Source organism: Musca autumnalis, unplaced genomic scaffold (genome assembly GCF_047663935.1).
Source record: "Musca autumnalis isolate F117 unplaced genomic scaffold, ASM4766393v1 scaffold_2, whole genome shotgun sequence".
Lineage (NCBI taxonomy): Eukaryota > Metazoa > Arthropoda > Insecta > Diptera > Muscidae > Musca > Musca autumnalis.
The window spans coordinates 70,765,397-70,780,599 of NW_027411755.1; the positions used below are offsets into that span (position 1 = coordinate 70,765,397).

The 15,203-nt window shown below is 34.7% G+C and overlaps 2 protein-coding genes across 3 annotated transcripts in view; one reads left to right on the forward strand and one right to left on the reverse strand.

Moving 5' to 3' along the window:
- The window catches only part of LOC141394063 (uncharacterized), a 917,654-nt gene that overhangs the window by 505,628 nt on the left and 396,823 nt on the right, over positions 1 to 15,203 (reverse strand). The gene's annotated exons all lie outside the window — the stretch shown is intronic.
- LOC141394066 (uncharacterized) overlaps positions 1 to 15,203 on the forward strand; it is a 190,603-nt gene that overhangs the window by 173,533 nt on the left and 1,867 nt on the right. For both annotated transcript variants that reach the window (XM_073967901.1, XM_073967902.1), the window contains exon 12: positions 405 to 540. In XM_073967901.1, coding sequence (XP_073824002.1) covers positions 405 to 540 — 136 coding nt within the window. The remainder of the gene's footprint in view (positions 1 to 404; positions 541 to 15,203) is intronic.

The window sequence follows — 15,203 nt, forward strand, 5'->3', positions numbered from 1 at the left end:
TGAGAATATTATATTATTGATTTGTATATTTTTTTTTGTTTTTGTTTATTTTTGCAACAAAATATAATTGATTACAAAATGCCAGCGTGTGTGTAAAGGACATTGCTATATTTGTGAACCCAGCGACAGCCACCAATAGCTTTGTAAATTCGCACCACCATAATGCAAAACAAGCATGTGGTGGCGAAATGCCCATAGGCTCTCAAATATTGTTTCGATGTTTTCGATTGTTGAATTATCATTTCAATTTAATTTATGCCTCCAGGTGTTTGATAATTATTTTTAATAATCATAATAGGTTGGACGATTTATTGGGGAAATCATTTAATTTTTAAAATATTGTTTAACTTAATTTATTAAAAAATTAAATTTTGATTCGCTAATTTTTTTCTTACTCCCCTTAGCGGTTACCAAGGTTTGGAGGAGCATCGCAGCCCTGAAATGGACAGTGTGCTGGAACAAGCCTTAAAGGAAGCCGAAGATGATGTTACATTCAAGAAAGTGAAACGCATGAGTTATTCAAGCAATGCAGCGGGTGAGGTAAGTAAGCAACAGTTGACTTCGATTTGAACAACTTAAGCTAAAACTTGTCGCAACGTCTCTCTCAAAACGCAGACATTCTATTCACTAAAGACACGAATAGTAAGCCCATCTTCACAATATTCGCTACGGAGGTTCCACTGAAGCTTTACATATACATCTTCAGTAAAAATAGGTTTAAAAGTTCACAGTATGTGTCAATTGCATAAAGGGTACCAGGTTCTATCTATCCACTATCCCCGAATGTAATGGGCTTTCTGTTAAAACCTAAACAGCCTACCTAATAAAAGCAAAATTTTACAACATCAGTCTAATCTGCACTTATGCCTTATCCGAAGACAATGAGCAGCAGACCAAAGCCCTTAGAAAATACATTTGGTTTAACCATGACATATAAACTATTCTAAAGATAAGGTCACATTAGGCAAATATTTGCTCCTGCGAGCGGTAGTGTGCGCTTACTGTGAGTATAAATAATGCATTGAAATTCACTCTCACATGCTCTCAGTAAGCGCAAACTGCCGGTCGATGGAGCAAATATTTCCTAATGTGACCCTTCCTTAAGCGACTTTCACGGTTCTCTTGAATCAAATTTAAGTGGAAGGTGCTTCCACCTGGAAAGTTTTTGCCGATTCTGAAGTGCTTCTTACATGACCAACTTGTGTTGGATTTACCTCATCTTTGAAGATCTAAACGGTCGATTGCTGTTTTATTTCGGTTTCCCAAGCATAGATCCAAGATTCGTCGTCTGTGACGATCTTTTAAACGTCTTTTGAAGCACCGGGATCATTTTTGTTTACAATTTCTTTGCACTAAGCCACAGGAACCTTTTTTTGAGCGATTATCCAATTTTGCCGGATCTAACGAGAAAACCCCAATTTTGCGGCCAGGTGCTCATGCAATATAAAATATTAGTTGGTGGAAGAAAGGATGCCTCTATCTCACGGTATATAACGGCTTAATTTTTTTCTGGCACAACGGCCGATTTTGGGCTACCCTCACGACCTTCGTTTTTTGGCTAGTGTCGGCCACGACTGAGTTCATTAAACAAGTTTTTCATTGTGCTATAGGATGGCCTTTATCGACATACAAAAATTTAATTGGATCGATGCACTCTTACCGTGATTATACCCGTCAAAATTGTGAATAATGATCGGACGAAAATGTTCACAAGTAAATTCCATTTTTTTTGCAAAGTGATTTTCTGTAAACAACACAACACAAGGTCGTATGACAAATTGTCCTGAGTACGTATAGGCTAAAAACTTTCAAAATGTAAAAAAATTCAATTGGTGCCTGGCAACATGTGGTGTTGCCTAGGGCAGATAGTTTTCGTGCAGCCCTCGTACACATGGATGAAAAACTCAGGAAATGTCGTTTACCTTACATGTATTTTGCCACCGTTAAAAAATTGATGTTGCCTGTTCTGGAAATCGACAACGGACATTCAGCGTGCAAGGGGGGTGTGCATACCATTGCACCACAATTTTAAAAATAAGGCACAAAAGTTCCAACTCTTTATTAAAATATGTTTTAGGTTCTCCCTCATACGAAAACTGTGGTTACATGGTCAAATTTGGATTAAATGCAATGGTGCATAACTGATTATTGCTCATTCTCAGACGATGTCTACACAAAAAAAAAATCAGAAAAACCTAGCTATAAAACAAGTAAGAAAAGTCTATAGTCGGACGGACCCGACCATGGGATACCCTATACCACTATTCCTGAACAATCGCTCTTCACGGAACTTCTTTTCAATGATTGTGAAAATTTAACTATCACATATCAGAGATGTTAATGTATAATACTTATGACCAAAACCAAAAAGTTATCTAGCATGACAAAGACGTTTTTGTAGCAGCAGGAAAGGAAAATTTAGTTCATACAAACTAAAATGTAATGAAACCCACTTATGTAGTACTACTACTTCCGTTGTTTAACCGCTACGTTATTGAAATTTTTACCAATTTCACACAAAAGTTTCAGTCCTTTTAACCCGCTAAGTATTATCTGATACTCACGTTGGTTTGTACGTTTCTTCTTCATCATAAACTCAAACTTTGTTTAAAATTTTGCGGGTTATTATTTTGACATACAGAGCCGCTACAAAATTGGTTAAAATTTTGTTTTTGGTCCATTTCATCCCCTGAACATTTCACGATCATCACCAAAAACTAATCATTTCTATTCTATGCCAGAATTTTGGCATATCAAATAAGGGGTCTAAGACGAATATTTCGTGATGTTACATAAACTTTTGGAGAGACAATATGTAGCATGGGCCCGTTATCTAGCAAACACTTTATTGCAATTTACATCAGAGGAAAGGTCAGTAGTTTTTTTCCATATGTAGCCTACTTTGCGAAATATATATGTCCTCAAGGAATTAAAATATCGACCAAAAATAAAATTTTTATATTTTTCATACAAAAGTAATGGTCCATTTCACCCGCTAAAGAATATCAGATCATCATTCAAAATTGTAGGCATCTTTTTTGACCTATAATCTTACCCGGTGCAAAATTTCGTGACTATTGATGTATAATTGCGACTTCTAGTGAGTTTATTATTACACTACAAACAAATAACGGGATATATTAGACTGTAACTCTGTTATCTGATCATGCACACCAACATAATTGGCATCAGTTGAAAGGTCAAGCGTTCCACTTTCAAGTATATCTCACTTGTCTGGAATGTCACTTCCAGGAATTAAGATATAAGCTGTATATTAAAATTTTTCACAATTTTCGCACAAAAGTTTTGGTCCATTTAACCCGCTAAATATTTCACGATCATCACCAGTAAGAATAGGGATCTATTCTGATCTGAACCCGACCTCCATACAAAATTTAGTGACGATCGGTCCATAATTGCGGCCTGGAGCGTGTTTACAATTTATAATGGACAGACGGACGGACGGACGGACAGACGCACATCTCAAAATCGCTTTATCTCGTCGAGATATGAAGAATGGTATACCACATTGGGGGTCTCCGACGAATATTTCGCGGTGTTACATGAATTTTTACCAAAACAAACTTATAATACCCTTTTCCACATTGTGGTATAGGGTATGAAAGTATTTTATATACGTCAATAGTGGGATTCTATAAATCATTTTTGGGTTACCGACATAAAAACGCAAAATTAAAATGCTTATAAACTCGGTAATTAACGAAATTTTTCGTTAATTTAGCAACGAAAATATAGTTGTCGCTTTGTCCTACCGATAGCAGCAGTGTTGTCAACATTTTTTGATGCTTTTCATTCATAATTTTGCTTTTTAATTTTAACAGGACTAACTAATTTGTATTCATTTCTCATTCATTATGATCAAATATGTTTGCAAGATAAAAAGAAAGCTGAAGATTCGAGCGCACACAACCACCAAATTATGTGACCTGGTTTCGCGGTTGGTTTAGGCAGCTCTTCAGATATATCGTCTGTGAAGTGGCTTCTTTAACTGCAAGATTGTAGCTAAGAGACCAAGCTTTGCCATAGAGCTTTGATTTTTCAAATGCACTGTGTTGTTTGCAATGATGAGTTTTTTCCCATTCAACCTGCATGGCTTCTACGACAAACACTATTTAGCGCAACCTTCGGAAATTGGGGTTCAAACCCCAAACTGGCTCAAGCTGATTTATGTATTCTGCAAACTTCTGCCTGTTAGGGCAAAGATCATTTTAATGTAAATTTTAATTACTTTCTCGTTGGAGTTGAGATTTATGATCAAAGATTTTTGCAAGTGAAATAGGAAATGCGAAAATTCGAAGCCACACAACCACTATATTTTCTGTACGTTTCACTAAGTTTCGAAAGGTGTATGAAGGGGTGGCCTTATTTTTTGATTCATCTTGGGTCCATATGCTGGGAAGTATTGGTTACCCAAAATCCTAGCGGCTAAAAAATTTTAAAACGAGTTTTGCAGAGGATGTAGTTGTGTAGTAGTGAAGTAATGGACCAACATAGTCCATTTTGGAACTAGATTTAATTTGTTTTTCGATATTTATCGAGACAAGAAGCTTATTCAGTTGATCACCGCAGATTTTGTTTAGGACTTTGGGGTCATTTTTGATTTTTTTTTTTATTTTTTGCTGTGGTGATGCTGCACATTTGCAAAACATTTCAGTATATTATCAGATTTTTTTGAAATTTTTTGTTTAAACTACTAACAATTACAAAAATTGTAAGTCCTATTTGGTAGTGGAGTTCGAATGATTACTAATTTTTCTTAATTTTTTTAAAATTTGTCAATACTATTTCTCCTTTATACAAGTGTGAAATATTTGTTATTTTACCAAAAAATACAAAATTATACTTTTAACTAATTGTAAAAAATTAAGAAAAAATAATAATCAGTCGAATCCCACTACCAAATAGGACTTAAAATTTTTGTAACTCATCGTAATTTGAGACAAAAAAATCAAGCAAATCGAAGAGTACAATCATTGATAAAAATCGATTTTAAATATTATATCGCAAAATTGGATCCAAGCACACTGTGTAAATTTTTTTATATTTTTTATTAAATAGCTGATAAAACAACAAGACATACAAAAAAGATTTTTTTTTCAAATTGGATCGATATTAAAGAAGTTATGAGTATTTCTTTGCATATAGTTTTTACAGAATTCGACTTTTTCAAGGCGCGATATCCCTGAAACCGTTAGTCAAAAAAATCTGAAAATATACAGAAATGTTTTGCTGATGCGCAGCATCACCACAGCAACAAATAAAGGAAATCAAAAACCTCATTTTGAAAAAGTGTCCGATTTCACTCAGAAATCGACATATATTCTTAATCAGCATAAAATTCAAAGTCAAAACATGTCCGTTTGTCAGTCTGTCCGTCCGTCTGTTGAAATCAAGATATAGTTCGTAATTTTTAAAATAGAGCTTTATAATTTGGTATAGAAGTTTATATTACTCCTTCGATTTGGTATTGAGAATGGGCTATATCGGTCCACGTTTAGTTTTTATGCTCAATAGGTTTTAGGCTCAATATCTCACCGAAATGGCTTAAATTTGGTATTTGGTCTTCGTTAGGGGTATGAACATTCCACCTGAAGCTTGTGACCTAAATATCGCCCCGAAATGGCTTAAATTGTTTTATTTAGTATTTTTTGTTTTATTTAGTATTTGTAAAACTATCAACCTGAAATTTGTCGATATAGGTCCACGTCTTCATGTAGTCCCCACAGAACAGTACCTTCCAATTTTCGGAATTTTGAAGCTTGTGGCCTTAACATCCCACCGAAGTGGCTGAAATTTGGTATTTAGTCTTGGTTGGGTGTATAAAATTTTCCAACAGAAATTTGTCGGTATAGGACTTTATATAGCCCCCATGGAACGGCCCTCAGGGATTTTCCATATTTTGAAAGATTTAGTCAAGGGTACAAAATCTTATAACAGGTACAAAACATTCCTTGCAAAAAGATCAGACAGCATAATTCCGTCCACGTTTTGCCAAAGGCTCCATGCAAGGGTACCACACAATTTAAGATTTTTTTTTTAAATTTTTGTCACATTTTCCTACCGAATTGTTTGTTAGTTGGAATTGGACAAGCAGGTATTATTACATAGGGCATGTACATATGAAGGTCTTTTTATGGAAGCATAGTAGGTTTTCTTATTGAAGGTCAATTAGCCTTGTAATAGAAAACCAGTAGGTCTTCTTTAAAAAGACCTACTGGTCTTCTATAAGTAGGTATTTTTAAAGAAGTTACTGGTCCTCTCAATGTATTCTATAGATGGTATGTAGTTTCTCATTTGGTCTTCTTATTAACGAATAGTAGCTATTTCTTTAGAAGACCAGTAGATCCTCTTATAGAAGACCTGTATGTCCTCTGTAGGTCTCCTTATAGAAGACCATTAGGTATTCTTAAAGAATACAAAAAAGGTCTTCTTATATAATTCTTCTTAAAGAAACCTGTAGGTCACATTATAGAAAACCAATAGGTCTTCTTAAAGATAATCAATAAGTCTTCGTATAGAAGACAAGTAGGTTGTCTTAACAATTACCAGTTAGTCTTTTTACAAAAGACCGGTAGGTCCTTTTAAAAATAACCAGTAGATATTTTTAAAGACACCTGTTAGTCTTAATATTGAGAAGTAGTAGGCCCTAAAAACAGTAAGTCTTCTTGTAGAAGAACAGTAGGCCTTCTTATAGAAGATCAATAGATAGGTAGTACCCTCGTTAGGCTAAACGCAGAGAGTACAATTATTGAGCTTCACATATTTAAGATTGTGGACAGTATTAAATAGTAAGGTATTAAATTGAACAAACACCCAATTTGATGAGCTATGAAAAATATTGGACATCGGTGCGTATAACTACTGACAATATGTATACACATGGTAGCACCTAATATTATTATCCATAGTATTTTCTCGACTTCTTTTTGAAGAATTTAAGATAGGCCGTAGTTCTCCATATTTGCACCATATCCGTTCTGTACATAATCCTGAATTGGTTTTTTTTTATTATTGTGTCGAATTAATGGAATTATAGACACTGAAATAGATCTACAAATTAAAATACACTTTACCAATGTTTCTTTAATCACATCCTTGCAGACGTGCTAAGACTGTTAAATATTCGCATCCAAACCGCACCATGTCCGTCCAAAAACCATGACTTCTTTTATCTAAAAATTTTTAGTACGGATTCACTTGCATTTATGATTCAACCTCTTGTTTCGCATCAAAAATTTTAAAGGATATTGATGTTCATATTTTAAAGAGAAAAACCACTTAATAATTAAATAATTTGTGGCCCCACTTGTATGGGAATGTATCTTTACAACCGATCGATCTATTTTTGAGCAGGGGTTCATGGGGAATAAAAGTAAATGCAGCCAACGATTTTAATATCGGTTTATTTCTAGACATAGCCTCTTAAAGGTATGTTGAAAATCATAGACACTGTTTGGAGTTTTGAATCGATGCCTGCTAAACATTTCTATATTTGTCGACATCAGGCTATAGCCTCATGTAATAGTGCTCTTCGATATAATTTGTTTCAGATACAAATTCCCTCAACAATTTAAAAAATAGTAAACACCACTCCTTTTTTGATTTATGCTGCTAAAAAGGCCCAAGGAAAGGCAATAACAACAATTTGTTTTACTATGAGAATAACCATGGTGCGCCTTAACTAATTTTAAATGGAAGGTGTTTACACCTGGGAAGTTTTTGCAGATTCTGAAAGTACAATGCTCATAGATAAGAAATATCAAGAAACAAAAAAATCGCCGGAGGGATTTTCAAATAAATCGCGATTTAAGTTCACATTTTTAGGGGTTCTTTGGGTTTTCACGATTTTGCTTGGAAACCGGCCTAAAAAAAATATTGTAGCTGTGAAAATTCTCCACAAGATTGACCTTTATGATATTTTCATAGGTTTTACCGTTTTTCAGATATAGAAGTTCAAATTGGGACAATTCGAATTGGGACAAGTCTCCTTATAAAACAATGTTATGACTGCAATTTCCCAACTTAAACGTATATATCTCAAAAATGGTACAACTTGTCTTTAGTCCCATTTTATCATGACTTGCGGGTTTCAAGCAAAATCTTGAAGACTTAAGATAAAAACCTAAAAATTTGAACTGTACTTCTATATCTCAAAAATGGAAAAACCTACGAAAAAACTTAAAGGCCAGTCTTGTAGAGAGCTTCCAAAGCTACACCATTTTCTTTAGTCCCACTCCGATAGAACTTGCGGTTTCCAAGCAAAATAGTGAAAACATAAAAAACACCTAAAAATGTGAATTTTGACCGCGATTTAATTAAAAATCCCTACAGCAATTTTTTCTAGTTTTGGGATTTTTCTCATCTATAAACATTGCTGTTTCTGAATTCACAAAAACGTCCCCTGTGTAAGCGTTTTTCATTAAAAGTTAGTTAAGGGCACCCTTCATGATATTTCTTAATAAAGGGGAGATACAGTCAGTGCATTGTCTCAATTTGAACTTCTACATCTCAAAAACGGTAAAACCTACGAAAATATCAGGAAGGTCAATCTTGTGGAGAATATTCACGGCTACAACTTTTTCTTTAGACCCATTTACATAGGACACGCGGTTTCCAAGCAAAATCGTGAAAACCTAAAGAACACCTAAAAATGTGAACTTAAATCGCGATTTATTTGAAAATCCCTCCGGCGATTTTTTTTGTTTCTTGATATTTCTCATCTATGAGCATTGTAGTTTCAGAATCTGCAAAAACTTCCCAGGTGTAAGCACCTTTCATTTAAATTTGGTTAAGGCACACCGTGTAACTTAAACGCTGAAAAGAAATTTCAGATTAAGTGTGATAATTGAATAATAATTGCAGTAATAATATAAATTAATTTTTCGTTTTTTTCCTTCTTGAGACCAAAAGTAAAGTGGTGCGTATATTCTCTGTCGATATGTATACGATTAGTGGTCCCAACCTCATACTACTATGGTCCATAAAGGAGGAAATAAAAATGGGACTAAATTCTAAAAACCACACACATCCAAGTTGTTCGATAGCACATTAAGTGTACACTACTCAATGTTCCCCAAATATTCAATACTTATAGGTTGATGATTCCAACGACATTACCAGCAAAACAATATTTCATCATAGAATCGACCGCCACAAAAATCTAGCACAACTATGACAATTAGTTCTTTATCCCCAGTAGTTTTAAGCAGTTCATTTGACATTTATTACCCAACCAAGTCAACTCAATAAACTTTCGAATAACCTTCATGATTTGCTTTACAAATTCAATATCCCTTTTCCCTCTACCCACACATTAAAGTCGTTTTGTTGTAGACAACATCATTAGTAGTTACTTAACTAAGAGCATATTTATTTCGACAACATGACAAATGATTTCTTTTAAATCCAAAGCTAAGAGTAATTCCCGTTCTCGATGTTCTTTTTGTTCGGCGCGACCATTGTTAATTGCAAGCAATTAAAAACCGAGGGGGGAAACCGGCAAAAACTCAAGCATTTTTCGTATAGTCGGAAACCAACATGAAAGGTATTAATTGTGCAATTCCTTTGGCGGCGAACAAAGACGACGACGGACGACGACTAGAACTGACAATTCAACCATGGCATCAAACGGTCTGTTGGTCATTACAAAGCCATTTATTAGCACCCCATTCAATGTCCATAAAACAAAAACTCCTCTTGATCTAAAGCTAAGCCATGGATGATGGCATAGTTGTGGATGCGGATACCCTTTAACAAAAAATTGCAGATACCATAAACAATAGGAAATTATAAATCACCGAAGTGAGAAGCAGAGCAAAAAAATATAACAATAGACAAAAGCAATGCACAAAGCCCTAGAGATGCATTTGGGTTTTTTGGAAATTGTCGCTTTATATTCCCCCAAAAACGAAGTTACACCATGGCATTTTAAACTGCTTTTGCTCTCCAAGTTTTTTATGTTGGTAACGGGGAAAAACTCTTCTGGTCTTAATGTTTTTTTTTGGTTAGCCCAGGTTTAGTTTTTGTCCCCCCAGTTTCATGTTATCAAAGATTTATTTGTGGTGAAATGGTCACAGTGAAAACATGAAAAAAACCAGCAGCCGCATATGCATTAGGTGGCTGGCCGGTCGTTCACATGGCGAAACCTACCGCACAAAAAAAAATTGGCCGTCTAACTTAACAAGAAAAAACACTGAAAAGGGGAAAATTAATGCTAAACGGAAGTTAGACAGCACAAATGAAAATATCTGGCAAAAGTCTCGGTACAAAGGTCATTGTGAGTACTCTATCTTTGTCAGAGGGGGATTCCTCACAGCAAAGAAATTTACACAAAGATGAACAAGCGGAAAAACTGACCACTAAAGGTTGTAGTTTTTCCATGTTGTGTTTTTTTTTTTTGCGGTAACATCTACAGTATTACTCTTTGCAGTTAAGGGTCAATGGGGTTTCAATTTATCACCTGTTTCCTTTTCTCAGCCAATGTCAAAGTTAAAAATGTTTAAAAACAATTTGCAACAGAAGGTGAATTGAATAAAGAACTGAATGATTGTCTTCGAGTTGAAGAGTTTAAATTACTTAGGAAAAGTTAGCATATTTGATAGATCATGGATGACTAGGTGGGACGGGACAATGATAATAAGCAGTGGGTGAATGAGTTCAATGGAAACGAAATACGTTTTTTAAATGGATAACTACTGAACATGATGGAGGGCTTTAGTGCGTATAACTACTGACAGCATGTATTCGCACAAATTTTCCTAAAAGATTCACGTATGCCTTTTCTAGGTTAATATTTTGTCTAATATGTTGTTTGAAGTAGTAATATGCAAATTGATATTAATACTTTGGATCATCCGAAACAACTTGCCATTCCATTTCCATATGTTCTAATATCCAATCTGATTAAATATGCTAATTATTTGGTTTTGGCGAGTTTGTAATTTATTGGACGTATGTGTACGTGGGAAGGATACCAAAATAAAAAGAAAATTGTATTAATCGCACACCATTGGTTTATTTGATCGATAATTCAGAATTGGAAAAGAACACTAATTATTTAATTAGTGATCTACTTACCCGCTTAAATTCATTGGATTAGGGGGAACCATGCGTATACATATCGTCAGTAGTTATACGCACCGATGGTTTTGGCAAGTTTGAAATTTATTGGACGTACACATATAAGTGGGAAGGATACCACATGAAAAAGGAAATTGTATTAATCGCACATTTATTTGATCGATAATTCAGAATTGGAAAAGAACACTAATTATTTAATTAGTGATCTACTTACCCGCGTAAATTCATTGGATTGGGGGGAACCATGCGTATACATATCGTTAGTAGTTATACGCACCGATGGCCGACATCATATTCAAAATTCATCAACGATGTATTATTGAAGCCAGTGACACCAAGTTTTTACCAACTAAATCCTTCAAAAGATGGATCAGGGATATAAGTCGACTTCCAATTTATCGCCTACTCGACTTTTTGCATTAAAAGATTTAAAAATCGGTGTTGACTTTTGGTTATGGAGAAAATCAAAAGGTCTACTTCACATGATTGATTTTTAATGTTCTTATAATGATTTTCCGGGCCCATATTTCACAAAATAGTAGCTTCTACTAGCCAAAAATATATACAACGTGATCACAACGACTATATGCAATTAAAGTTTCAAAACGATCCTAGAATTTGCTTTAAAATGTATTAAAGCAAACTTTTGAGGAGGATTAGGATTTTTTAGAGTTTTTGCGTTATTATGTCAAGACGCACGAACTTGATTACGAAAAAATGATATCGTTGCAATCAGAATCACAAGGAAAACTTTCGATGAAAATAACAATTAACTGGACTTAAGCAAATCATTGAACTTTCGGGAGGGCGGCACCGGTAGTAGTCACCCGCTATAATTCTTCTTAGAAATTGATTGAAGTTTGAGAGTAATTTTAGGATGTTCAAATGTTGGAAGTATTTCGTGCCCAATAGTCATTTTAATTGCTTACCGTGTGATATTATTAAGAATTTGGACCATTAAGTCAAGAAGAATGGACTTACCAACGAAAAACATTATATAGCTGTAAGGTGAAGCACAAACAGTACCTTCAAAATGATCTTCGAATAGCCCTTAAACTACACTCAAGCGAAAATTTTGAACGTTTCTGGGGGAAAGTCATAGAATATATTGCCCAATATAGCCCCTTTTGGAACTTGATGTACGTTTAGAAGAAATTTTACGATGTGCAAAGTTTCTGCTGAATACTATCAACTAGTAACTTACAGTGGTTATCAGCTATTTTATTTTTGCCGGCAGGTTATTATCTGAAGAAGTAGGATTTATTTCCGTAATAGCAGCCGCCCGGTTCTGCTGCAAAAAAAATCAAAACTTCTACAACAAAATTTTTTGTGCGAAATACACAAATGAGTGGACCAAAATAGTCCATATTCTAACATGATGTAGGTCTGAAGGAAATATCATGATGTGCACATTATGAACCAAAGTATGCGAACCATTTCAGAGAAAATTTTTGAACTTTTGTGGGGAGGAATCCAAAGGAGTGAAGCCAGCTTAGACAGAAGAGACCGAAATCGGTTGATACGTTCGAGAGATAGGGCTAAATCCACTTCAAATTGTCAGAATTGGATTTCGGATAAACATTCTTGGGACACCATTATGTCGATGAAGCACATTACTGATCATATCAAAGTGTATCAAAGTGGCTGATAAATATGATGGAGATCGTGAGTACGTATGAGTGCTGACAACACGTATACGAATGGTTGTCCTTAGCATAATTCATACATTTACTTTTTATGTCCTCAATATGTTTTGATTTGTATTAATAACCCAGTAGAAATTGGTCATTTACCCATTTGTAATTACTACTCTTTACAAATGGCGGAAGGATATTAGTTTAGATCTTTATTCATCTTCAAAAATTCACCATTAACCTATCTTTTATCGACGAATATGATGCAGAACTTTTGTTCGCATGAGTGCTGGCAACACGTATACGCATAGTTGTAAAAATATTATTTATTAACCTAGCGCTTTTCTGAAGAAGAGATAAATATTTATTCTAGATAAAAAAACATAATTTGTTGGGTGCATAACAATTGAAGTCCTTTTAAAAAAATATTCAAAAAATCACCATTAACCTATCTTTTATCGACTATTATGATGCAGAACTTTTGTGCGTATGAGTGCTGACAACACGTATACGCACAGTTGTAAAAATATTATTTATTAACCTAGTGCTGTACTGTAGAAGAGGTCAATATTTTGATTGATAACCTGGTTAAAATTGTATTGTGATTGACCTGTTAATGCGCATTTTTTATGGTATCGCCATCAAAGTTTCATATTTTTGTCCCGGGTAGTCCCAGCTAGAGTTAAGGGACTTTATTACTAACTTTTATTTTGCGGTTTATATATTCGGCAATCTTATATATAGGTCTCAACGAATGTTGGGTTATTTATGCTTCCAGAGAAAGTGTAGGCAGAATTTTTAATGATTTCATTCCATACATTTACAGGTTTTTGCCTTGAAATTCGACTCAAAGGCTCGTCTATAGTTAAAGTAATTAGACTTGTAATACTTGACATCATTTGGGAAAGTGGAGCTCATCTTGTTGAAAATGATCCACATAAAATGATCGATGACACTCCTTGAACAGACCAAAGACTATCACAATCTTCCTTTATGTAGGTCGCCGCCGGTTTTGATTATTCGTCAATGATGATTCTAAATTGTTTGCTACAATTAGCAAAGGATTTAAAACCGTTGGTATAATTCTTAGATGGTAGCAGTCTTATTGGGATTCAGAGTTACAGATTTCCTAAGTCATCTCTCGCGCAATTGATAATTCAAGAACTCTGGCAAGGTATACATATGCTGTTACACTGAACTTCTTTGAAATTGACATTGAAATTCCATTTGATTCAAGCCTTTTGAATGATCTGTATTTAATGTAATTGTGTCAAGCTCACTCGCTACAAAGGAAAAGGGTTGCACATCTTGAGATTCGCTTGACAATCTTTCCTGTTCGTATAAAAGCTCGTTTGTCACTGCTCTGCAAAAATTCCATTAAATTGACGGCAAGCCATGTAGCTCACTTTTTTGACATTTGAGTGTTGGGTTTAATCCAAGACGATATCAGGTAGATTTTTTAGCCAAATATACTCTAAAATGTAGTCCAAATATGCTTAAAATCAGCCAAGATCACCAAATACGTTAACTTGACTGCAACAACAACGTATGTTCTCTTTGTTCTCATCTGTCGTCATTTAGCAAAGGAAAGACTAGCTCCGAGAGACTTATGCTCAAAATATTCGGAGCACCACCCCTTTAAATTGATAATAAGATGTTAAATGTGTTTCAGTTATTTGGAGCGCCTATGCTCAATCTGCTTTTTCATAGGTGTAGTACTCTACGTGAGTAGTACCCTAGCCAGTGGATCTGACATAGCTTGTTTTTTTTTTTCTTTAAAGTTTTTGTAGGAAGATTTTTTTGTAAGACTTGATTTCAATGCATAGGGGAGGCTTGGGTATTGATAAAGATACGCATAGAGTCTGAGAAAATTTTATGTTGAGTATTTCAATCTAAAACTAACTTCAATACTCAGTGAGCTCTACTGAGATTGATATGATTTCGTTTGACTCAGCATTAAAACCTATTTTGGAACCGTCCATGTGCCCCTGGCATTATATGATAGTGAGCAGTTTCTCCCAGAGTTCTTTGGACAAAATCAATTTCTATCAAAACACTATTTAGATCATGTATATTGAGCTTTAACTCCCAAAGTTCGGATAGTATGGCACAGCTTGAATATTTCAGACACAATCAAATACTTTCACTGTATAAATATGGCATTGAAAGGATCTAAAAAGGAGTCTCCCAAATTTGTTGATAGTTGTTTTAATCAGTCTTCAAACTGTCAATCTGTCTGACGATAAATATGATGAAATACAATGGAGCGTATAACTACTGACAATACGTATACGAACGGTTGCCTTCATTTATTTCGATGCTAAGAAGATGCGTGGGTTTCGATAAGGTTTTAGATGGCCAATATTTCTAACCAAAATAGTCAACAATAATCAGAACGCTAAGGAGATTGATATGTTTGATATTCGACATTAAACTCGGTTTGGAACCCTCCCCCGTACCACTTGGTAT